This window comes from Orbicella franksi, chromosome 15, assembly GCF_964199315.1.
Source record: "Orbicella franksi chromosome 15, jaOrbFran1.1, whole genome shotgun sequence".
Taxonomy (NCBI): Eukaryota; Metazoa; Cnidaria; class Anthozoa; order Scleractinia; family Merulinidae; genus Orbicella; species Orbicella franksi.
Window position 1 is genome coordinate 3,596,874 of NC_138159.1, and position 24,530 is coordinate 3,621,403.

The 24,530-nt window shown below is 38.7% G+C and overlaps 4 protein-coding genes across 4 annotated transcripts; 1 reads left to right on the forward strand and 3 right to left on the reverse strand.

Annotated features, from left to right (window-relative positions):
• The first annotated feature begins 6,139 nt into the window (after positions 1 to 6,139).
• On the forward strand, positions 6,140 to 15,162 carry LOC145470589 (uncharacterized). The gene is made up of 10 exons (XM_081454398.1): positions 6,140 to 6,521; positions 8,881 to 8,995; positions 9,444 to 9,557; positions 9,668 to 9,781; positions 10,349 to 10,462; positions 10,573 to 10,686; positions 11,255 to 11,368; positions 11,479 to 11,589; positions 12,161 to 12,538; positions 14,316 to 15,162. The coding sequence occupies exons 1-10, from the start codon at positions 6,147 to 6,149 to the stop codon at positions 14,954 to 14,956; spliced, it is 2,190 nt and encodes a 729-aa protein (XP_081310524.1). The 5' UTR covers positions 6,140 to 6,146; the 3' UTR covers positions 14,957 to 15,162.
• Positions 15,163 to 15,226: 64 nt separating this feature from the next.
• Positions 15,227 to 17,917, reverse strand: LOC145470571 (high-affinity lysophosphatidic acid receptor-like). The gene has a single exon (XM_081454378.1). The coding sequence runs from the start codon at positions 16,534 to 16,536 to the stop codon at positions 15,598 to 15,600; it is 939 nt and encodes a 312-aa protein (XP_081310504.1). The 5' UTR covers positions 16,537 to 17,917; the 3' UTR covers positions 15,227 to 15,597.
• A 655-nt stretch (positions 17,918 to 18,572) lies between these two features.
• LOC145470570 (uncharacterized) lies at positions 18,573 to 20,074 on the reverse strand. The gene has a single exon (XM_081454377.1). It carries the CDS (start codon positions 19,938 to 19,940, stop codon positions 18,987 to 18,989), a length of 954 nt encoding a protein of 317 aa, XP_081310503.1. The 5' UTR covers positions 19,941 to 20,074; the 3' UTR covers positions 18,573 to 18,986.
• Positions 20,075 to 21,096: 1,022 nt separating this feature from the next.
• LOC145470574 (sphingosine 1-phosphate receptor 2-like) lies at positions 21,097 to 22,498 on the reverse strand. Its single transcript, XM_081454381.1, has one exon. It carries the CDS (start codon positions 22,203 to 22,205, stop codon positions 21,276 to 21,278), a length of 930 nt encoding a protein of 309 aa, XP_081310507.1. The 5' UTR covers positions 22,206 to 22,498; the 3' UTR covers positions 21,097 to 21,275.
• Between the last annotated feature and the right edge of the window lie 2,032 nt (positions 22,499 to 24,530).

The following is a 24,530-nucleotide window of genomic DNA, read 5'->3' on the forward strand; positions in this document are numbered from 1 at the left end:
TTCAGACTTTCATATAGTTTAAAATTGAAAGGCTATGTACTACTTTAATTATGCCAGAAAAAAAATAACTCGTTTCTCTTCATTTTTAAAATTATCGTCAACATATCCACATTAAAGTTTTCAATTTGTATTTATACGAACCAAGTCAGTTGTAATATTCAGTTCCATTATCAAAAACTCATTACTTCATTGGATTATTGGAGACGAACCTTAACATTGCAACTCTGATGAAGGTGGGCAGAAGCCACCGAAAATTCGGTATAGAAAACACAGATCGGATAACAAAAAACCTTAAGGAATTAGGGACTTATACTACATTCATACAGCAGCTTTGTACATGTAAATTAAGTGTGTAGTTTACCTGATAAATTTATTATACATGCTTTCTTACATTTTGAATGCTTCTCTACGAATATATGTACTCATTTATGACTTATGACTTTGAATATTAAATACATATTCGCATAAAAGATCTAGTTGTCTTTGCAGAGTATTATTTTAACTAATCTTTTAATTTCATTTCGGATATCGTTCATTCTCCACAAGTAAAGAAATGGATTAAGTGAAGAAGACAAAAATACAATCATTAAAGATAGATCAAGTAATGACGACGTCAGAGACTTGTACTCACTTCCCAAAGCTACCGACACCGCAAAGATTATAAAAATGGGGGAGTAACTAACATAAAAAATCGCTAAGATATATAGGACGGTGTGCACAGATTTTCTGTACTTAGCAACGTTGATCGTTGGTTGAGCAGAGGGTCGAGATAAACAGTTGAGTTGAATCTGCTGCTGATGATTTCGGATTATTCGAAAAACTTTAACGTAAGCTGTTGAGGTAACAATAACGCAAGCCAATAGGAATGACATGGAAGCGATCTCTGTTCCAGGTTCGTTATTGAAAACGGACAGTACGCGACATATTGGAGACGGTAGTATGATGAGATAAAGTACTGCCAGTGTAGAGTAGACGCGAGGCACTGTAAGCAGAGAACGTCGGGTCATATGCAGCCAACGTTCGATGGACATTAATGTAATGATGGAAGTCGTCATGGGAATAAAGTACGTTGCAGACCCGCTGGCGATTGCTACTACTGTTGGGTTAACAGGCGAACCTGATAGGTTCATTAACTCCATCGCAGCGTAAAATGGCTGAGATATGAGTCCTGTGCCGAAGTCAGTAAAAGCCAAGCCTGCGAGCAGAATGTAAGATGGTGTTCGGAGAGACGGATTCCTCCAAATTGCCGCCAAAACCAGAGCATTTCCGACCACTGCTACTGGCGATAAAATAGCCATAGCAATGGAAGCTGACCAACTTATCACGATGTAAGAAGAAAAACTGTGGATTTTCTCGTCATTTTCGAAGTTGGATCTGTTAGAGTAGCAGACACAGGCCGTTGTGTCATTGCACATGGCTACCTTTTTGCTATGATAAAAGGAAGAGAGGCCGTCCCAAATCCACCAGGAGGAGGACTGCAGAGGATTAACCTCAGGGTGTAAACCTTAACTGGGAGCAAGCTGCAGGGCTTGTAAAGGACTGACAGGAATGGAGAAAGTTTGATAATGTCCTATGCGCTACTTGGCGTTTAAAGAACTGATGATGATAACGATGATACTGAACTCTCTCGTATGATACGACTTTCGGCTGCCTTACCAGAGGAAAACTATCTCAGACTTCTCGCTAAACGTCTGCAAACGAATAGTTGAATGTACCGATCATGGGCAAGGTTCATATTAAATTTCTCTTTCTTTTGTGATTACATATTTGCCTATAAAAGGATGAAAACAATATCCCTGAAATTAATTTCTACTAATGCATTTTGAGAGCTTCCGTAGTTGGAGACCTGTTTTATGTTGGATTTCAATTAAGTCAAAATATGAACCTTTTATAATTGAACAATTAACATCGGTCGGTAAACAACGCAAAAATAGAAATGAACATTTGTCATTTGTGCATGTACTTAATATATATATTTAACCAAGCCTAAGAGCGGAGCTCGTGGGCCGGGTTGTTCAAAGCCCGATCAAGCTAACCCAGGATAAGCGAGAATTTTGATCTGAATTTTGTAAATTTGCGTTAAGATTTTCTGTATATTGTTTAGCTCTCTATTTTGAGTTAAAATAATCTCAAACTACACAAAACAAAAACAGTGAAAAACATTTTTGTACAACAAGTTCACCTGACATAAGCTGCTATCCAACCGAAAACTAGCACTTGGTCAGCGGTCAACTTTAAAAAAGCACGAGGCCTCGATGAGCTATAAACTCGAGCCTGCGATATGGTCACCTGAAACTGGTCAGCGGATACCTTGTTTTGACAGGTGTAAATTGACCATAACAGGGATGTCCAATGTCAAAAAAAGGACGCTATAAACCAAGGCTGCATGTCTCTGTCAAGCTATTAGCTGGAGTATGGCCGTCATCTTGGGCAACTCCGCCGCCGCCGCCATCGTCGTCATCGTTGTGCATACACTCCCACGAACAATACCGCTAGCCATGATAACCATGCATGAAAAAGTCAATTTATGGGTTTCCTTTTTTTCCTATATGGGTGTGGTACTCCCCTTGGCGGTACGGACCGCCCGAGCTCCGCTATAATCAAGTTTAGACACTGAAGTTAACTAAAATTTTTTTTTTAAAGCCTCAGGTATGGCTTTGAATACAAACTGCAATTTGCTATAATCAACAACAACGGGTTTCCGTTTGTTAAGTTATAACATTATTCTTTTGGAATTCGCGTTATCTTCCAATAAAATCCATTTAAAACTAAGTGGGCTAATTAGATTGTGTTTAAACCTCGAGAGGTTTAATACATAACATATGCGAACTAGTAGTAGACAAGAAATAACTTTGAGATAAAAACACACAATTTTAAATTTGCATAACATGTTTCCAATGACCCGGCAACAGCCGTCTTCAGTGCAATCCCGTGTAATTTTAAAAATACAAAACAGGCATTATTTTTTCCTCTATTCAGTAGATAAGGTGTTAACCGAAGTTCAAGAATTCTTGCTGGATTTTTAGGGCCTAATTTCATCATATTCCGGATAGAACCGAACCATAACTTACTTAGTAAGTAGTATTGGCCGATAAAATAAAATATGTTGCTTTTGTGATACTAAGAGATCTCTCAGGGGATCAAAAAAAGTGGGAATTAAATGATTTGCTAAGGGAAAAGAATTTAGAAGACTTGAAATCAGATTTTTTTTATAACAATCATTTGTTCCAACACGGTCACGTTGAGCTAAGTCATGGCATTTGACTTACTTTGGCCATGTACATAATTACCTTTAAACCAAAGGAAACCTGAAAGTAGGAGTTAACTAAGATAGAAAAACACCGGAGAGATAATAACAAACTATAAGAGAACAAGGATAGTTGGGGATGGAGACGATAAGTAGACAACAGGGATTACAAACGAGGAACTTGAAAAATTTAGGCTAAACTTTTCAAGACGTGAAGCCGTGACGTAGCTCCTTTGACACTTAATCGTGCGTCACATTTCATTCCGTTATGAAGACATTGCGTACAAATCTGATTTTTGATAATCAGAATAAAAGTTGCGCAACAAGGCTTCATAGTGAGTTGAAAAGCGTTGTTATGAATATTGCCACCCATGTTACAGTCTGCGACGACATGCTGCGCGAAGTGGACGTGAGTTCTGAACCTTGTGCAACATTTTGGTAACATGAGTGGTAATACCCGCGATAACGCTTTCAAGTAACATATCAAACACGGGAGACATTGTTTCATCGGGATATCCAAACACCGAGAAGACAGTTGAAAATGCGACGCAGCGGAGTATTTTTGACGAATATCGGGGTGTTTAGATAGCCAATGAAACACTGTCTCGAGTGTTTGATATGTCTTCTAAATCGAAACAAATACCAAGGAGTAAACGAACAAGTAAAATCGTCGAAATCTATGCTAATTAAGGCAGGGTGTCCAATCTCCTTCACGATTGCGATTTTCTTTGTTTTAGCTTGACGCATTTATGAGTTTGAGAACTTGCAATGCAACATTGTTGCGCAACTATTTGTAAAAAAAAAATGTTCTCATATGTACTTTGCCTTAAATTTGCAAGATTTTTTTCCTTGTGAAAATGTTTAATTTTCGCATGGAGTCTGATGTTTCGTGTTTTTTTTTTTGGGCCATGTGGGGGCTGAAACGTTCTTAAGATATTCTTAGTCATCATTTCTGGCATTTCACTGCATGAGTCAATGGCTACGTGACCAGCGCATACAACTTAATAAGATGTCCTATAATGATCCATGCAATAAGACGAACTCGCTGTCTATGGTCATTTATCATTCATCATTCATCATTCATCATTTATCATCAAGTACAACGCTAAAAGCCTTTCGATATTAGACTTTATAGACTTAAGTCTTATATTTCTCCAGAACTCATACAGCTGTCTTTTTTTCTTCAAAATGTTGTCAAAAAATTTTCTTTAGTAATTCTCGGCACGATGTGTGTTTTACATTTGATGTTAAAACTAGCGTTGATCACACCTTAACGTTCCAGGCTCTTTCAAGAAAGAGTGTGTTCTAGTGCAGTAAAACTGATCCAGGACATTAGCTGCATAGGACGTTTTAATCATATTAAAAGTCATCATTGCATCTAAAACACATGCAAGCATTCCCGCAGGTTGTGAGCAGAAGTTTCTGGGCAAGACAGAAATGCGATCTGGGGACACAGAAAGATCTAAGTGGGCAACAAGAGAAAGAAAGGTAGACAGGTGGGATATATATTACAAAGAGACCTGCAAAGACACAAATCGGTAAATTAAAAGGCGACAGGTTCCATTTAACCTAAATGTTTATTACTTTAAATAGCTAAGTACGATCCATTTTCAGTGGAGTCCTTAGTTACCAAGTAAACAAACGGAAGTTTACAGTGTTACCTCATTGTCTATTAGACAGACTTGGTATGGGTATTGGTATAACAATGGCAAGCGTAGTTTATTATTTGCACTACGAGCGATATTTGAAAATTCTCTCAAAATTGCGTAAGCCTTATTTAAGGACAGTGAAATTTGAAAAATTTTAATAATTACGAGTAATGCAACTATGACTCGTATACGATTACTTATTTATTATGACTGGGAAAATTATGAACACACGCACGTTAATTTGCATTGCAGTCAGGTCTTTTCGCAAATATCACGTAAGCTCGCCTAAATATCTTTCTGGGAATTCTAAAACAATCTTCTAAATATCACTAAACAAGTTTCTAAATATCTCGAAAAACCCTCTAAATATGTATTATTTTTTTCATAAAAAGCACCGATTTCGAATCGCTTTGGCCAAAATTTGCAGAATTTTCTTGCACTGGTAGGACTTGGGGAAGAACATTCATGCACTCAGACGTTTCCAGCGTCCCCCATTTGGGAAAATTGCCACCTTAGCACTTTCAATGATATGAATTACATTTTTCGAGTTGGAAATCGCTGAGCTGAATTGTTTCTGGCATAGAGCTGAGTATTGTTTCAAGAATACAGCGAGGAAAATAGAACGCAAGGCTAAGCCAGAAAAAAAAATTTAAAAAAAAAAAAAAAAAATCATGAATATTTCTAAAATATCCCTGAATTCTAAATATCTTAATATTTTCTACATATCTCGAAAAGTTCTTAATATCCCCCCAAATATCCGGATATTTTGGAAAGGCTTAATTACGGTGCAAATTAAAAATTAACGACAATTTGCCTGCTTTCAGCCAATCCTAATGAAGTAATTTTTTCAGTCATATAATACTAACGATTGATTGTGGCGAAAATCTTAGGCCTTTTCTCCCCTCGCTTACGTCTCCCCATTGGCTTGAAGAGACACCGAAGAACTATACGTTATCGCCCAAGAACCAATACACCATTAGCTCGTGTAGAAGAGAGATCCTCATTGGCCCGCTTTAGTTTAAAATTCAACTGAAAAACTGGAAAAGCAGCAAACAATGTGAAATGCGAATAGGTCAGATATAGTTATCAAATTATATTACATATCTTAACTGACCACTCCCCCAATGGGGCTTTTCAGGGCCAATGAAACGAATGGTCAACGGGTGGTCTCTTAAAAACACTTAAGAGGAAACGTAAAGAAAATTCCACTCACTTTTGACATCACGAAGATAAAAGAGAGGCTTACAAAAATGTTACAATGTGGGTTGTGTTTCGCTCTCTTTCTACTATCTTCTGCAAGCGCAAAACAGAACGATCATCAGCTTGATGGGAGTCGTGGTTTAAAGAGAGGCGTTCATGTGCGTGGAAATCGCGTCTCGTACGGCCATTTTTCAGTGGAGAAGTTCCATCGTCTTCAAGTATCAGTTGGTTCATCGTGTGTAGTGAGCAGTTACAGAGACTGCGCTCTGAACTGTGTTAACACTCCGCCATGCTCTTCGTTTAATGTGGCCTCGTCTCCTCGTTCAGACGGAAAATACCGATGTGAGTTGTTAGACGAAGACAAGTACTCAGCAAACCCAGCCCAGCTGGTCAGCTCACAGGAATACCATTATTACAGCATCAAGGTATTTAACAGAAAAAAAATGACTAAAACTAACTTTGAAATTCCTACAAACATATACACCACCTATATATTTGAGAGGTACGAGCTTATTTTGATAGCTATAAATGGACTAAATTCGAAGAAAAAGTGGCAAGTAAGTAAATTTAATATCTCTTCGGACACAGCCACCATTTTTTTGCACGCTAAACTAGTTCCTTGAGCGGTCCGAATAGTTTGCAATACGGACCGCTAAGATGGACCGCTTAAGAATTAGTCTCAGCGAATTGCTTTACAAAAATTACACAGAAGAAAAAATATTTTTTCACTTCATATTCGGTGGACAATTCGGATTTAATTTCATGAAAGCCACTTGAAAAATGTAAATGAATGCTTATTTTAGCCTGAGCATGCGCGTTTACAGAGAATGAATTCTGATAGGGATGCTATAATTAATCAGCGAGTTTTACAGTTGTTAAAGATCCATTATATTAAATACTCTTTTGAAACACCTCTTTTGGTCGGTATTGGGCAATGGCGATCAAATTGTTTTCTTGTAACTTTATCCACAGACTTGCAAGCAATGGACTCAACCAATATTGCCTAATACAGATTCCACGCTAGTTCAATAATTTATTCGTATCACGTATCACCGATACCCATTTAGACCCATTTGAGTCTGCAGGCCACGAGCAACCCTAGTTATTTCCTTAGGTCGGCCAAGAGCTCGACGGATTAAGCAAAAAGAAAAGCGACTGCTGTTAGCCTGTGTTTTAACCTGCGTTTGGAAGATTACACAGATTTAAAGACAGGCAAGCTATGCAATAGTTTACACTCCTTAATTAACGCGATCTAACAGGTACTCAGATATTAAATTGCGTATTAGATACAACCGCGGAAGATGTAAAACACGGAACTTTGAAAATTGCATAATAATAGGAGACTTCACGAAATTTGTAAGATTTAAGTGACTTTATTGAAAGCCACTGTTACTTAAAAAGATAGAAAGAAGTGTGAAAAAGTCAACGTTCTGACGTATTGAAGATTTAGGAATAACAGAGAATCAGCCTTTTTTCCATGGTTTTTCTACTGAAGCTAGCAGTGGTGACGACAAGACCTGTCTATGTAGATAAATAAATACATAAATTAATGTGGACAAAATTTAGATGGAATGTTGAAACATTTTCTTAGAATCATGGAAAAAAGCTAGAAGAGCAAGAATTTATTTGTAAAAAAATTGCTGATTGCAAAAACGTTATAATTGAACAGAAGAAGTTTTAAGACGTTTATGTGCCTGACAAGGTTTCCAGCATTTTCAGCGCTTCGCCTTCGATGGATCATTACTACGATTTTTTGTAGTCGATACCATAAATGACCATGAAAAAAAAAAAAAAAAAAAATTCACCGATGACTGAGCATTTGTTGAAAAAGTACGCACCATAGTTTTGGCCTTCCAGAGTGGAAAATATGCAGGAATTATACTGTTGTTAGCCACCTTTAACTCTGCTAAAACTGTATTACAAGGTGTTATGTGCTAATATTGTTCCGAGTATGCTCTACCCGATGGTCTAATGACTCAGTTTCTCATTTCTAGCATCGAAAATAGCATATTTCCCTTACATTTGTCTCTGGTTAACTTCTGTGCATAGTCACGCCTCGTAACTTGGTTAGTTATGCAAATTTAAACCGCTGGCAGCTTATTTTGTAACCTGCTAAATATGATCTCTTCAGTTTTGACACTGAGTTTCAACGTGAAATGAAATAAGGCAAAGCAACTTCAAGTTAGAAAAGCTCAGTGTCCAACCAGTTTAAATTTGAACATGTAGCTTTTTAGGCTTCCTGTATAAGGTGGTCACTTAGCAGTAACGTTTAAAACACAACAAAGACCAGGATGTGAATTAAACCATGTCTTGAAATTTCCATTGAAATAATTTAAATTTAGATAGAGGACATCCCAGAAATATTAAGCAATTTTGAAAGAACCACTTCTTAAAGGGACACAATCCGGATAATTTGAGTTATTTTGGACGCGTACAAAATTACCTTTAAACTGAAGGAAACCTGAAAAGAGTAGTCTACAAAGATAAAAAACGCTAAAAGAGACAACGAAAAACAACAAAGGAACAAGGATGGATTATGATCGAGAAGATAGACACGGATTACAAACGACGAGCTTGAAGAATTTAGGCTAAACTTTTCTCGGTGAAAAACGTGACATAGCTCCTTTAGGATATTGAATTATTATTGACAATTGATTAACGTGTAATGCTTTTTTCTCCCTCAAATTCCATAAAAATACCATAAAGTATACCTGACGCGTTGCTGGAAGTTTGTGTACACATCCTCACTTTTTGTTTTTGCTTTGTTTTTTTTTTTTTTTACAGGCACCATGCTCAAGCTTACCTTGTCAAAACGGTGCAAAGTGCGTTCCCAATTATAGTGAAAATGAATACCAATGTGATTGTGTTCCTGGCTACACAGGAAGACACTGTGAAACAGGTAAGAGATATGGATGAAACTGAATATTTACTTCTTATATCCCGAGGAACCCCAGAAACACCACTACCTTGGATTAATTATTGCTGTGGCGCAACTTTGTAAAATATTGCGGAATGATCAGTATTATTTTCCTCGCAAGCGGGACAGGCTGAAACCCGCGACTTACGATAATGTTAGCAATGTTATCTGCTTTTTTGTATCTTGTTTACCCGTTTTTTGTCGAATATTGGGCGCGTGGTAAGTGCTAATGTTTTGCAAAAACTGTTCTACTTTAGCGAGAGAGCATGAAGAGTAAGAGAGATAATCCCCTTATAGCCTTTCTATCCAAAGGGGATACCTCTCAAGTTACTTTAAGTGGTGGATATTTCTCTCACCGCTTCGCGGCTCAGTAATATCCACCATTAGCCACTTCCACTGCAAGGAATAATTGTTAACTGTTGCTATTCAGATATCAATGAATGCTTGAGTAATCCCTGTTTAAACGGAGGGACGTGTGTTGACCAGGTGAATGCATATGCTTGTAACTGCAAACCTGGATACGCTGGAGTGAACTGTCAAAGTAGTAAGTACTTTATCTATTTTGAAATGTATGTTCAGCTGGCCGGCTTAGTTCTGCCGGGATTCCAGTTTTTGAACGATGTTTATATGTTATGTCATTCTATATTCATGCAGACATCAACGAATGTTCCAGTAATCCCTGTGTTAACGGAGGGACGTGCGTTGACCAGGTGAATGGATATGTTTGTAACTGCAAACCTGGATACGCCGGAGTGAACTGTCAAACTGGTAAGTACTTTATCTATTTCCAAATGTATGTTCAGTATACCGCCTTGGTACAGCTGGTCTTCCAGTTTTTGAGCGATGGTTACTTTTTAGCGCAGCTCCAGTGGCCCGAAGAGTCACCAAGCGGAGCACCATACTCATAGGAACCCATGATCTGATTTCCTCATGGTCATCTTCGCTAGCGGTATTGCTTTCGGACGCTATGCACGATGACGACGATATCACGCAACATGGCTGCCTTACTCCAGTTAATAGGTCGACAGAAGCATGCAGCCTTGGTTTACAGCGTGTATCTTTGATGTTGGATATCCTTATTATGGTCAATTGACACCTGACTAAGCAAGGTATCCGCTGACCAGTATCACGTGACCATGTCGCGGACTCAGACTTAGAGGTCATCGAGGTCGTGTGTCTTTTTGAAGTTGATCGCTGCTTTTTTTAAGGTGACCGCTGTCCAGATATTGATTTTGGATTGAATCGCAGGCTCAAGCTAGGTTTTATAGAGCCAGAAGCTCTGCTTTCAGGCTTAGCTAAATCTACATATTAAATTATGCATTCTGTTTTATGCAGATATCAACGAATGTTCCAGTAATCCCTGTTTAAACGGAGGGACGTGTGTTGACCAGGTGAATGCATATGCCTGTAACTGCAAACCTGGATATGCTGGAGTGAACTGTCAAAGTAGTAAGTACTTTATCTATTTTGAAATGTATGTTCAGCTGGCCGGCTTGGTTCTGCCGGGATTCCAGTTTTTGAACGATGTTTATATGTTATGTCATTCTATATTCATGCAGACATCAACGAATGTTCCAGTAATCCCTGTGTTAACGGAGGGACGTGCGTTGACCAGGTGAATGGATATGTTTGTAACTGCAAACCTGGATACGCCGGAGTGAACTGTCAAACTGGTAAGTACTTTATCTATTTCCAAATGTATGTTCAGTATACCGCCTTGGTACAGCTGGTCTTCCAGTTTTTGAGCGATGGTTACTTTTTAGCGCAGCTCCAGTGGCCCGAAGAGTCACCAAGCGGAGCACCATACTCATAGGAACCCATGATCTGATTTCCTCATGGTCATCTTCGCTAGCGGTATTGCTTTCGGACGCTATGCACGACGACGACGATATCACGCAACATGGCTGCCTTACTCCAGTTAATAGGTCGACAGAAGCATGCAGCCTTGGTTTACAGCGTGTATCTTTGATGTTGGACATCCTTATTATGGTCAATTGACACCTGACTAAGCAAGGTATCCGCTGACCAGTATCACGTGACCATGTCGCGGACTCAGACTTAGAGGTCATCGAGGTCGTGTGTTTTTTTGAAGTTGATCCTTACTTTTTTTTAAGGTGACCGCTGTCCAGATATTGATTTTGGATTGGATTGCAGGCTCAAGCTAGGTTTTATAGAGCCAGAAGCTCCGCTTTCAGGCTTAGCTAAATCTACATATTAAATTATGCATTCTGTTTTATGCAGATATCAACGAATGTTCCAGTAATCCCTGTTTAAACGGAGGGACGTGTGTTGACCAGGTGAATGCATATGCCTGTAACTGCAAACCTGGATACGCTGGAGTGAACTGTCAAAGTAGTAAGTACTTTATCTATTTTGAAATGTATGTTCAGCTGGCCGGCTTGGTTCTGCTGGGATTCCAGTTTTTGAACGATGTTTATATGTTATGTCATTCTATATTCATGCAGACATCAACGAATGTTCCAGTAATCCCTGTGTTAACGGAGGGACGTGCGTTGACCAGGTGAATGGATATGTTTGTGTCTGCAAACCTGGATACGGCGGAGTGAAATGTCAAAGTAAGTACTTTATTTATTTTCAAATGTGGCCAGCTTGGTTCAGCTGGGGTACCTTGCTCTCTTAGCTGAAAATTTCGTCTCTTAATTTTTGAACCATCATCGGTAAAACCATCCTAACTTGCTACTATTTTTTTTTCATTTGTTAAATGTTATCAGACTCAAATGAACATTGTTTTATTTAATAAAACAGAACTTTTATTACAAGTGCCCGGATGCAGGAGTAATGAAACATCTGAGAATACCTTCCTTTTAATTTTTTTTAATTAACTCAAAATAAAAGTTGAGACAATAGCTGGATTAAAGAATTAAGGGACGGCAGTCGGCAGTTTGATCATTCTTGCATCTTAATTTCTTTTAGTTTTCACTCTGTCTTTCTTGCGATAAAACTTTCACGTCGGCTTGCTTGCGGTTAGTTTCTACTCTGGTGTGACCTGGTTCATTTGCATGCGGCTAGGTTTCATTTATTGCTTAGGACAAGGTATATATAAGCCTTTGACTGAGACATCAGTTTCATAGTTTCTCGCAATTAGGGCTAAATTAACAACAGTGATACTTTATTGCCATTTGACAGCAGCGCAAGTGACTGTTACAAGCTCCCGTGCGGGCCTATCACTGAAACAAACCGAATTAAGCGGAATCCTGTTCTCAACTGAAAACAGCGACTACAACTACAACTCTGGCAGTGACTACTTATATCTTGATAACATGGACTGCCAGTGGAATTTAGCTTCCAGTACAAAGGTGGAAGTTACCTTCTTTAATTTCAACACTGAACCTAACGTCGATTACTTGTATGTGTATGATGGCGACTCCTCGTCATCTTCACTGATTGGCAAGTTCAGTGGTACGTCTTTACCCGCGCCCATCACGAGCTCATCGAACAAACTTTACCTCAGGTTCACGTCTGATGGTTCAGTTCAAGCCCGTGGATTTACAGCAGCTTACAGAGGTAGAAATTTCTTTCATTTAATGCCACACTATATTTGCAATACATACACATTAATTACAATTCTAAAACAACTACTTACTCTACTTACAGTACTACATTTAGTTACACTTCATTTCAATACTTGTCTAATGCCTATCTGCATATTGCCCAAAAGTTACATTACAGTCAATACAGTTCTAAAAATATAGTATAAGCACACTTATAAACAGATTGCAAATTAAGATACAGAGCCCATGCACAAATCCCACTTCTTATTAAATTTGTTCATGTTATAAACTTTTCTGTTTCATACTTAACTTTTGCCTTTAGTTTAAAGGCGTTTATAATAGGAGTCAGATTTCTTCTGCAATCCTATATATATGATTTAGCGACTAGTATCAAATAGTTCAGTAAAGGGTAATTTGCGTAAATAATGCCAATCATGACATCTTGCAGAGTAACGTTACAGAGGTAGGATGCATCTGTACCTGAGAGCACTATATCTTAGATGACCGTTCTTTTATTTTGATAAGGACCTTATTTACATTATTAATTATGGCATGTTCGATGACCAAATGGCTGGTATACGCAGTGGACTCGAGCGTTCCGGGTTCACCAGCTGGCCAGAGTCATTTTGTTGTGTTCTTGGCCAAGACTCAAGAGGTAACCCTGAAAGGAATTAATAAACGTCCAAGGGGAGAGGGAAGGACCCAAATACTCTTCGTTATTCTCTCTTTTAAGAATACTTCCTACCTTCGCGGGTGTCCTTCGAGAAAAAAATTCGTGCTCGCGCCAGTTTCAATAAAACCCCAGCGAATATATCAGAAGAAAGCTTGACAAATGTAGTCTACGATAAAAATACAATTTAAGCGAGTTTTTCTTTTAGGAAGTGTCAGGATTCGGTAAGGCATGAAACGACTGAGGGTTCTTCTATTGAATTTATAGGCTATCGGATGCCGCCATACGAGCAAAATGGCTGCACAGTCTTATTCACAAGGCATCAATCAACACAAGTGTGTCGGGCTTTTTCGATATTCTGATATTCTAGATATCCGCATCTAAAGTTGGATTAGCTAAAAACATGTTAGACGTGTTACGTAAATGGGCGCCACGGGAAAATATGCTAAAAATCCAAATTTCCCGACACATTTTCGTTTGTCATTATCCCTGGAATGATTTCACGAAAATCCGTCAAATCTGCATACCCTATAAATTCGCTCGAAGTGGATGTATTCCTGCCAAAATCAAATGCGACATTTATGCTCGTAATTGTTGGTAAACAACTAGTGCCACGCCAGGAGACTAGCTCGCCTTATGAAACCGCAAACCGATGGAACAACAGGACCTCCTAGCGTCAATGAAAATGGATCTAGGATTTACTGGGAAAGGCATTGTACTGTAATTAATCCCCGATTTTTTATGCCCTCGAAGGTGGGAAGTAACCTTAACTAAACTATATAATACTGGTAAAGTGGTAGTAGTAGCTCGCCCAGAATATTCAAGGTGTTGGCGTACGGACGAACTTACGGATAGTCGCATGACAACCAAAATTTGTTAGATCGGTAAGTTACCAAATTTTCTAAGGTATGGGGCTCCGCTTGCTCGCCTTCGGCGCGAAGGAGCTCAGCTAATAATAAAGTTATTGTTACTGTTATCGCTTCATGCTTCAAAAACTGGAGTTAAGCGCCTACTGGTATACCGGGTAGGCAACCTTTACGTTTACGGTTGGTTATACTTACAATCCACGCTTCGTAGTTATCTACTATATTTTAGTTTGCTTCTTTGTTTCGATTAATAGCAATAACAGATGGCGCCATCCGTCTCATGAATAGTGGCACACCATTAACTGGAAGGGTGGAGATATTTCACAACGGTCAATGGGGGACAGTTTGCGACGATAGTTGGGATATTAACGATGCAAACATAGTGTGCAAGCAACTTGGCTTCTCACAGGCTACCCAATTTTTTAGAGGCGCATCTCATGGCCAGGGTTCGGGGCCCATTTGGTTGGATGACGTAGCATGCTCAGGAAGCGAATTATTACTTTCTGAATGCAGCCACCGCGGATGGGGAATCAGTGACTGCGTTCATAGCGAAGACGCCAGTGTGCAGTGCTCTCATGGATCGTCTTTAGTGCGATTAGTTAACGGAGGAGCTAGCTATGGCCGTGTCGAAGTTTACCACGACGGAGAGTGGGGCACAGTTTGTGATGATAACTGGGATGAAAGTGATCCCAATGTTCTGTGCCGTCAGCTCGGGTTCTCCGGTGCCTTATCGGCTCCTTGCTGTGCAGCATACGGTGAAGGTTTGGATCCTATCTGGCTTGATGACGTCGACTGTGCGGGAGCAGAGTCCTCTTTGCTTGATTGTCCTCATGCGGGATGGGGAAAACACAACTGTGCCCATAAGGAAGATGCTAGTATTGTGTGCTACACTTAGATGATTAGCCGAGACCCGATTCAATAGCTTTGCCCATGAGTAATTCAGGAGTGTAGCTAGCATTTAAAATAATTCTAGGCCTGACCACCCTGTCCACATCTTGTGGAATCCTGGAAGACGTTCCATGAGGAATTTCTTCAGATAAACATCCCGGAATATGCTTTCTCCCTTCTTCACGTTCTAATGATTCTTTTTTTTTCATTTTTGACAGTATTTATGTTTTGTAAGCTTGACGCCTATCAGTCTGAGCTCCGTTGTCGTTCTTTTTTTTTAAGTTATAAGGGAATTGACGCAAGACGATTGCGGCGCTGAGGACAGCGTCGATTGAAAAAAAGAAGTCATATCCTTCTTAACCTTCACCCATATCTCTTGTGCAATTCACTAGCTGTTTGTCGCTGTTAAAGCTATCCTCAGCTCAGTATGTCAAGTGACTGGACAGAAATGTTGATAATTCGCCGTCGGGGCTCACGTTCTCCAGAACACGGATAATTGGTTATTTCAAGTTGTTGTTTTGGATAGGTCAGTTAGTAACTGTAACAAGTTTGTAACGCACGTGCATAGCCATTGTACTTCTCATTGAATTTTTACTTTGGTAGCGTTTTCGGTGCCATTGTCGTCGTGGCTTGTGTCAGTTCCCAAATTTAGTTGCCTTGAAGAAAGATCTTCTTAACCAATTGCCTGACTTCATTCCGGATATCCTTCATTCGCCACAAATATAGAAGAGGGTTAAGCAAAGGATATAAATGCACAAGTATCGTTGCGATGGTGAGAAATAAGCTAGTGAATTCATTTATCGGACGAACAAGCGCTAGCACCATAGCGATAGCTATGGGCAAGAAACATATATAGAAAGCAGCTAGAATAAAAAGGATTGTGTACACAGATTTCTTGTATTTCTCGAAGTTAATAGCTGGTTGGGCAAAGTTTTGTTGCAACTCGTTGGCGTGAATTTGCTGCTGATGGCGGCGAATTGTTTTGAAAACTTTAAAGTAAGCTACTGATGTGAGCGAAAGGCAAACCACCAAAATTGAAATAATAGCAACGCGAAATAAATAACTAAAGGTTTCTTCAACGAAAGTCCAAGCTAACGGGATAGGGATGAGCAACAGTACTACAAGCGTCACTCTGGTGGGACGAACAGTGATGAAAGATCGACGGGTCATGTGCAGCCATCGCTCAATTGACATGAACGTCATCAGCAACATCGTAACTTGGAAACAATACGCGCCACAACCACTGCTAATAGCTTTGGTTGTGATATAGGCGGCCGGCCGGGTCATTTTCTCGAAAAGCTTGATCTGATGAGTGTCTGTTAAGTAGATCAACCCATTTGCAACAAAAAAAGGCTGAACGAATAACCCATTGCAGACGCCAGTTAAGGCCAATCCAGCGAGCAGAATGTAAGACGGTGTTCTGAGTGACGAGTTCCTCAAAATTGCAGCACAAACAAGAGCATTTCCTATCACTGCTATTGGTGAGAATAGTGCAAGAAGAACCGTACATGAGAGAATTATTGGAAAAGGAGTAGAGTTGTTCTTGAGGGGAGAATTTGTTGTTGAATTAGTCTCGTTGTTGTTCATGACGATGCAGCTTATCGACAAAAAAAAGAATGATGACTCTTCATCTATGCTGTAAGAACGCTTTTAATTTTTATGTGTTAAGAACCTTTCACCTGGTTCCTATTAAGGCGTCTCATCGTTGAAGTAAATATATTCATCCTGCCTACAATACCAGTGCTTTTTAATGTGAAGCTTTGATGATAATTGATGGCTGGGCCTATTTCCGCTGATTTTTTCGGTGAACTAATTTACACCGCAGTGGCCTGCTGTCCAAAAAGAGATATTTGCTGTAATTGCAATTTCCTTTGCAAAAATGTGTTAATCTTAATCATTTTTCGATACAATGTGCCCCGGTGTCTTAAGTATGGATGACGCTATGCTTTTAAATCAACTTGTCGAGCTAAGATGGGAAAATAATTTGTGAGGATCTCACCTTTAAATTTAAGTGCAGCTTATATCTTAGTTTCATTGTTTTGCTCCGTAATTGTCTTTTAGGGCTTTAAGTAGTTTGCCGGAACCTTTATTAGTATTATGTCATAGTGTGTTCAGTTATAAGCAGGCTTTCACTTGAAGGCTATTAATGTGTAATATTTCTCTTCCTAGTGACTGTGTTTCCTGAGAACAATTTGAATAGCGGTGGGGCAAGTACCAAGTTTGGTAAAAACATTTTTGTCTCTCATTAGGTTTTTGTTCATAGACTATTTCTATCGTTAAAACTAAAGCTTTTAAATGTCTCGATGTCTTTCCGTGGGCGAGAATTGAAAACCGTGAATTGCTGGATTTTTTGTTACTTCTTTCGTTTGGTGCAGTTAATGTGCATTTATTCCAACCGAAAGTACAGTACGTTTCTCCGCTAGACCAATTTATTTCCTCAGAATAAATTGCATAGCAGTTAGGTGTCCTGAATTAAAGGAATATTTCTTCAACCGCATATCATGCTTGATCATGTTAACTTGTTTAACAAGTGTTTTATTGCTATGACAATGTAACAATGATTTTCTAAAAAACGTTTTTCTGAAAGCCCAATAAATTGGGCCATGTATAAATTTTACTCGTCGGTCGAAAGAGAAATCCCCATGGAAGCTTTAGCTAATAGTCGCTGTCCTATGATAATTTCAATATTTATTCCAGGTAATTAATAAATCGTAAACAAAGTTTATTCAAAGTTCTTGGTGCTTTTCAATCAAGCGTATTGATACAAATTTAGGTGTTTTCAAAACAGGTGAAATACACTAGTACTGGCACTATCTGTTGGGTGTACCGGGCTTAATCATAACAATTACAATTTCCTCAAATGTGATTGGTGTATAAACTGCTGTACTTTGCTCTAATTAATCTGCAAAGTTGTAATCGGACAGTGTAATCGGACAGTTGGGTGTAAACGGACACTTACATGAGCCAATCATGTTAAGTCCTCTCCACTTAATGCATCAATCATCATATTGATTAAAATCACTATAGTAACCAATTCAAGAGACTGACTTTGTAAAATTGTGGAGGTTTAGTCTCCGGTGACTGTTTTGAAAGAAACGTAACAGCCATTTTGCAAGCTATTCTCCATATTTTTAAGTTTTAAAATGACTATTGAAAGCTCTTTTTCAAATGAAACTTTTACTTTTGTGGGAAATTGTTATTGTTATGATTAATTGGTAACAGGACACCGTGTCATCCAATTCAGTCTGTAATCATACTCGTGATTAACAAATCGGACCCCCGCTTCGCGGTCGTCCGATTTTGGTAATCACTCGTATGATTACAGACCGAATTGGACTCCACTCAGTCCTATTACCATTATTAATCAAATGTAGGATTTGTTTAGTTGGAAGAAAAATATTTCGAAAAAATTTATTCAGATATATAGAGAATGTTGCACGGTGGCGATAAGATAGAAATTTTATGTTCGAATGGCAAGAACGAGTGAGTGCAGCGAACGACTGAGACATTGTTTTTTGCCAGGAGACCATAAAGTTGCTATCTTCGAGCCAACATGTAATGTTCTTTTTATCATATAGGCACATACTACAGAAGCGAATCGAAAGCACAAACTGTATATGAACTTTAGCTTGGCAGCTGAAATATCTTGAATATCTCACAATTTTTTGAGCATTAAAGAAACCCCTTGAATAGTTTTAAGCCGCATGAAGTTTCTATAATCATTGTGCAATGTTTGTCATTTTCGTGTTCGTTATAAAGAAGGATCTTATGTCGGCTTCAGTGAATTTAACTTCCCTATCACTCGCAATCTTTCAATCGTCTATGGCAAAGTTTGGCCTACGTCATCAATTTCCTTACTAGTGAGAATATGGAAAATACGCCAACACGGTCCCGGACGTAAATTCGTATGAATTTTACGAGTGGTGTATTTTACAGTAAAACGCTCGTGTCTAAATTATAAATAAGATTTTCTATCTAAGTTCAAATTTTCTTTTTCAACAAATGCCGCAGCATTTAACCGCGGCAAGCCTAACCAGCTAATTCCCTTTACGAAATACTCGTTTGAAAAGGAGTTTCACTTCATTTCGAATATCCCTCATTCTCCACATGTAGAGAAGAGGGTTTAGCGAAGCAGACAGAAACATTAACATGGAAGACACATTCAACGATATGACGACGAGTTCATTGATCAAAACTGTCGATATTCTCGTAGAGAGAGTAATAGGGACATAACCCATGTAGAAAATAACAAGGATGTAGAGGATCGAGAACACGGATTTCTTGTATTTCGTCAAGTTAATGGCTGGTTGAGCAAAGTTTTCAGACATTTCGTTTGCCCGGATTTGCCGCTGATGGCGACGGATTATTCGAAAGACTTTAAAGTAGGCTACTGAGGTGGCAGCAAGCAAGAATATTATACCTAAACCGCCAGCGACGTCTGTTCCAGATGTAGCAACTTGCTTCATTTTTTGAAACACACGAAACGCAGTTAATAGGATCGCAAAGACAAACAAGATCGCAACTATGAAGCAGGGTCGACGTACGTTTATCACTGATCTTCTAGACATGTGCAGCCACCTTTCAATGGACATGACTGTCGTGATAAATATTTTGATAGTTGAAAAGAACGAAGCAGAGCCATAAGCCATAACACTTATTGCGAACATTGGTTTGTTGTCAACGGCGCTCATCCGAGGCTGTAGTGCGTAGATCAACCAGTTTGTGACATAAATAGGCTGGCTAATGAGTCCAGTGCCCAAGTCGGTGAGAGCCAATCCAGCGAGAAGAACATAAGAAGTTGTTCTTAGAGAAGGTTTCCTCCAAATTGCCACCAAAATCAAACCATTAGCCACCACTGTCAGCGGCGACAAAATTGCGACGACAACTGATGTGGACAAAATTATTACGTAAAAGGCTGAACCATGACTTGGTGCTTCGAATTTAAAGTAGAAAGGATGTGGTGGAGGAAAATATGTCACGTTATTATACATGACGATTTATTCCCATAAGCAGAGGAGTAATTGATCTTCAACTTTCAAACTAAGCTGTAAAATAAATTTAGATCGTTTTTCACCTGCTTGTTCTAATTTTCATTTCGTTTTTGTCTACCTTTGTGTGCAAAGCTATTTCCTTAAGATAAAAGGCTCTCTTGGTTTGAGTTAAAATCTTTAATTAGTTCTTATGACTTTTTTGTCGGCTTAAACATCCTGTAACGTTAAGCTCTTAAGGCCATAGAAAATTCCTTTACTTCTTCCGTTGGGCCAATCAATTTTCCCAGAACAAAATGAATAGCAACTAAGCAACCTAAATTAAAGGTTTGCTTGAATCTCCTTTGGCTTAAGAACAAAATTTTTCACTGTTCTCATACAAGTAGTAGGAATAAAACTGAAATAAAATGAAAAAAAAAACGCACCCCCCCCTCCCTCCACAAAAAATAAAATAAAATAAAATAAAATAAAATAAAATAAAATAAAATAAAATAAAATAAAATAAAAAAAAATAAAAAAATAAAAAACATACGTGTACGTTTACCATATTTGCAGAACATGGTATAATGGCTCATATACCATGATGGCTAAGCCAATGAAAACTTTTGAATGCATAATCGAATGATTTCAATAATGTAAGTTATCTTGACATAGCAATTTTAGGCCAAAATAATCGCGCCTCGTGGAAATGTATATTTGTACTGTCTTTTGTGGCATTTCAATTAAGGGAATTGAGAAAGTTTTTCTCTTAATGGTTAAAACAGGACCAGTTAGATAAAAGAAATCAGACAAATTTGATTTTAACATGCATGATTGAAACTAGTTGCATCATGAACAGGCTTTCTCGAAAAAAATATTTGCAATAGTTTCATTTACACCGGTTTTCATTTTATACGGCTAAATCAATTAATTCAGCAATAGAAGTCTCGAACGTTTAGCAACGGGGATGGCTGATTTCGAACCTTTTTGACTAAATTGTGTTACAGCGTGGCTCGTTACATCGAGTAAAACCTCCTGTGTTTAGTCGGCTCAAATTCATCTTCATTGCAACGAGCTGTCTTTTTATTGCTAGTTATCTGGACGAAAGATTCCTTTAATATATATGTACTTGTACGTGTTTTTCAGAATAGGTGGCATACCCTGGGTGTGCACGGTTTGACTAAATGTAAGATTAGCTTAATTAGGAGAAAGTTCTTTATTGGGATAAACGTGTTTTTTTATCCACTAAGTTGAAATTTCCTTCTCGTATAAATGAAGGCAATAAATGCCAAGTTGTAATCTGAGTTATTTAAAAGGAGGAAACTTTAGTGATATTCAACTTGTTCTCCTTATCTAATTCTATTTGAGGAGTATTCGTTTGACAAGAAGTTTCACTTCATTTCGAATATCTTTCATTCTCCACAAGTAGAGAAGAGGATTAAGCAAAGCAGACAGAAACATAAACAAGAAAGAAAAATTTATAGATAAGACGACTAGTTCATTGATCAAAACTGTCGATATTCCCAAAGAGATGGCGGCAGGGATATAACCCATGTAGAAAACAACAAGTATATAGACGATTGAGAGCACGGATTTCTTGTATTTCGTCACGTTAATCGTTGGTTGAGCAAAGTTTTCAGACATCTCGTTCGCCCGGATTTGCTGCTGATGGCGACGAATTATTCGAAAGACTTTCAAGTAAGCTACTGAGCTGACAGTTAGCAAGAATGGGACTAGTGAACTGGAAATAACATCTACCACAGGTGTAGAAGCTCTCTTCAATCTTTGGAGCACACGATACACAGTTACTGGAATAGGAAGGAGAAATAAAGAGACAACAATGATAAAGGCTCGACGCACGTTTATCAGCGACCTTCTGGCCATGTGCAACCACCGTTCAATTGACATGATTGTCATAATAAATGCTGTACTGTGTGAAAAGAGCGTGACACAGCCATCGACCATAGCATAAGTTACAACCACGCTCCCTCTAGGTTTTAACAAGTAAATCAACTCGTTTGTGACATACATAGGCTGGCTGATGAGTCCAGTACCCAAGTCGGTGAGAGCTAATCCAGCGAGCAGAACATAGGAAGGATTTCTCAAAGATTGGTTCCTCCAAATTGCCGCTAAAATCAGGCCATTAGCCACCACTGCCAGGGGTGATAAAATGGAGACGGCAACTGCTGTGGACAGAGATATCCCGTGAAAAGCTGAACCATGAATTCGCGCTATGCTTTCAAACTTGAGAAGAGGAGGCAGGGCAGAATGAGTCATATTATTATCCATGACGGTCCATTCCTTGAGCAGAAGACAGTCCAGACTTCACACTTCCTGACTTAGCTGCAGAATAAATTTTGATCGATTTTGACCTGCTTGTTCTAGTTCTAAATTTCGTTTTTTGTTTGTTTTATTTCGGATCGTTTCATTGTTTCCTTATAAACGTTGTGATGTTAAGCTTTTAAGGCCTTAGTGTCATATAATTGTCATATTTATTTGCTGGGTCAATTTATTTCGCACAACGAAGTGAATAGCAGCTGCCGAGGACTTTCCCATAATATTATGATGACAAGAGGTCCATTATTCGAGCTCGGGCCACAATGGTGGTCATTCAACATGTTCACAGATGATTGGGCAGTTTTGTGAGACCATAATTGTTGTATCAACTTATTAAGACTGGTTATAATTAACCATCAAAATCTAAGTTCTGACAAGTGCTGAAAACTGTTTTGAGCCACTTTAAACCGTCTTTTATTTCTTGTCGCATGGCTACATATTCATTAATTAAATGCACTACATTATAACAACTTGAAAAAGGATGATTTCCCAAGCTCTACCAAAAGAGTGGATATATTCTTTAGAAGGCCTTTTTTTGCCTGTTTTCTTCTCACACAAGAATGTTTTTTTTTTTTTTTCTAGCTTTAGGTTTTTGTGCAGTTATTAACTATACTTTTATAACTATTTTATTATTATAACTATTCTATTATTGTTTATGATTTGTGCACCCGAGCTCGTTTCTCGAGAGCCCAGTAACTTTTCGGGCTCGCAAGGCCATTTTTAGATAATCTGTATCTAAAACCAGAGAGGTGTATACGACTGAAACTCCTTGTGTGAAGAGAACCTTCGTTCATATTAAGAATATCTGAATAAAACAGGTCTGTAATCATAAGATTTGAGATTCTGCTACGGCTTTCCGGGTTAGAAAACTTTTCGGGACCTTCGAGAAACGGGCCCTAAGGCCGTTATGAAAACCGCATATTTGCTGTATGCGCCCTGTTTAAAAATTATTATTAGTAGTATCTAGAAAATTTAATTCAAAAACGGACTGAATACACTGGGTTGAAAGGGTTGTAATGCCAAGTTGCTGAGATTTCGTTAAATGTTAATACGTTTTACTTTATACCGTGAGCTAGGACTTGTGATTACTGGGAAAGGTAAAAAGTGTAACAAAGTTCATTTACCTAGTTGCTTTTACAGAATATTCGTTTACGGAGCTGTGCCACTTCATCTCTAAGATCTTTCATTCTACATAAGAAAATCAGAGGGTTAAGTGAGGAAGACAAAAACCCTAGCAACGCAGACACATTGAAAAACAGCAACTCTACGTCAGGGTGTGTCAACACAAAGGATGACATAATTAGTGGTATCAGTATGGGAAGGTAAGATATATAAAAAATTGCTATGATATAAAGAATTGAACACACAGATCTTTTGTACTTCACAAGGTTGATTGCTGGTTGAGCAGTGTTTTGCGCCAATGTATTTACCTGGATTTGCTGCTGATGCCGACAAATTATTCGAAAAACATTGAAGTACGAAACTGAAGTAACCATGATACAAAGAATTAAAAGGATTACAGTAACAAATTGCGATTCATTTGTGTAGTAGTAGACTGCTGACGGCAGCATAAAGGACAGGAGTAGCAGAACAATAAAGCAGACTCGACGAACAGTAAGCCAGGATCGACGAGTCATGACCAGCCATCGTTCTATTGACATCAGTGTTATCACCGACACAGTAACCTGAACAAAATATGTGGCAAGACCGTCGCCGATAGCCTTTGTTGTCAGGTAAAACTTTGGCCAGCTGGTTGTGTCATGATAGTTAAACCGAGGATCTGAAAGGTAGATCAATTGATTTGCCACAAAAAAAGGCTGGGAGATGAGTCCAGTGCAAAAGTCGGTGAAAGCCAATCCTGCGAGCAGAATGTAACAAGGGGTTCTCAGAGACGACTTGCTCCAAAGTGCCACCAAAACCAGACCATTTGCCACCACTGCAACGGGCGATAACACAGCAATGGGAATCAAAAGTGACAGATTCACCACATACCAAGTATAGCTGTCGTGTTTCGCTTCACGGTCAAAATTAGACGGCTGGTGAAAAAATGCGCTTGTGTTGTTTGACATGGAGACTTCGCGAGTTCGACTCTCCCGTAGCAATCTTTTCTCACAAACAAAGCTCTTCTAGATAAGTTGTAGAGTTATGGAAAAGACCGGAATTTAACGTGTCCCATATAGCACCGAAAACGAAACCCGCTGAGCAAAGTTAATTTTACTCAGTTAACTCTTGTTCAAAGATAAGCCATATTTTCTGTGGAGAAAGAATGAAACAATG

Excerpts from the sequence above, each read along its gene's own strand:
- LOC145470589 (XM_081454398.1), top strand. The coding sequence starts at position 6,147 with ATGTTACAATGTGGGTTGTGTTTCGCTCTCTTTCTACTATCTTCTGCA. Across the intron at positions 10,463-10,572 it reads TGGAGTGAACTGTCAAAGTA|ACATCAACGAATGTTCCAGT; the intron begins GTAAGTACTTTA and ends ATATTCATGCAG. Across the intron at positions 12,539-14,315 it reads ATTTACAGCAGCTTACAGAG|CAATAACAGATGGCGCCATC; the intron begins GTAGAAATTTCT and ends TTCGATTAATAG.
- LOC145470571 (XM_081454378.1), bottom strand. The coding sequence starts at position 16,536 with ATGAACAACAACGAGACTAATTCAACAACAAATTCTCCCCTCAAGAAC.
- LOC145470570 (XM_081454377.1), bottom strand. The coding sequence starts at position 19,940 with ATGTATAATAACGTGACATATTTTCCTCCACCACATCCTTTCTACTTT.
- LOC145470574 (XM_081454381.1), bottom strand. The coding sequence starts at position 22,205 with ATGGATAATAATATGACTCATTCTGCCCTGCCTCCTCTTCTCAAGTTT.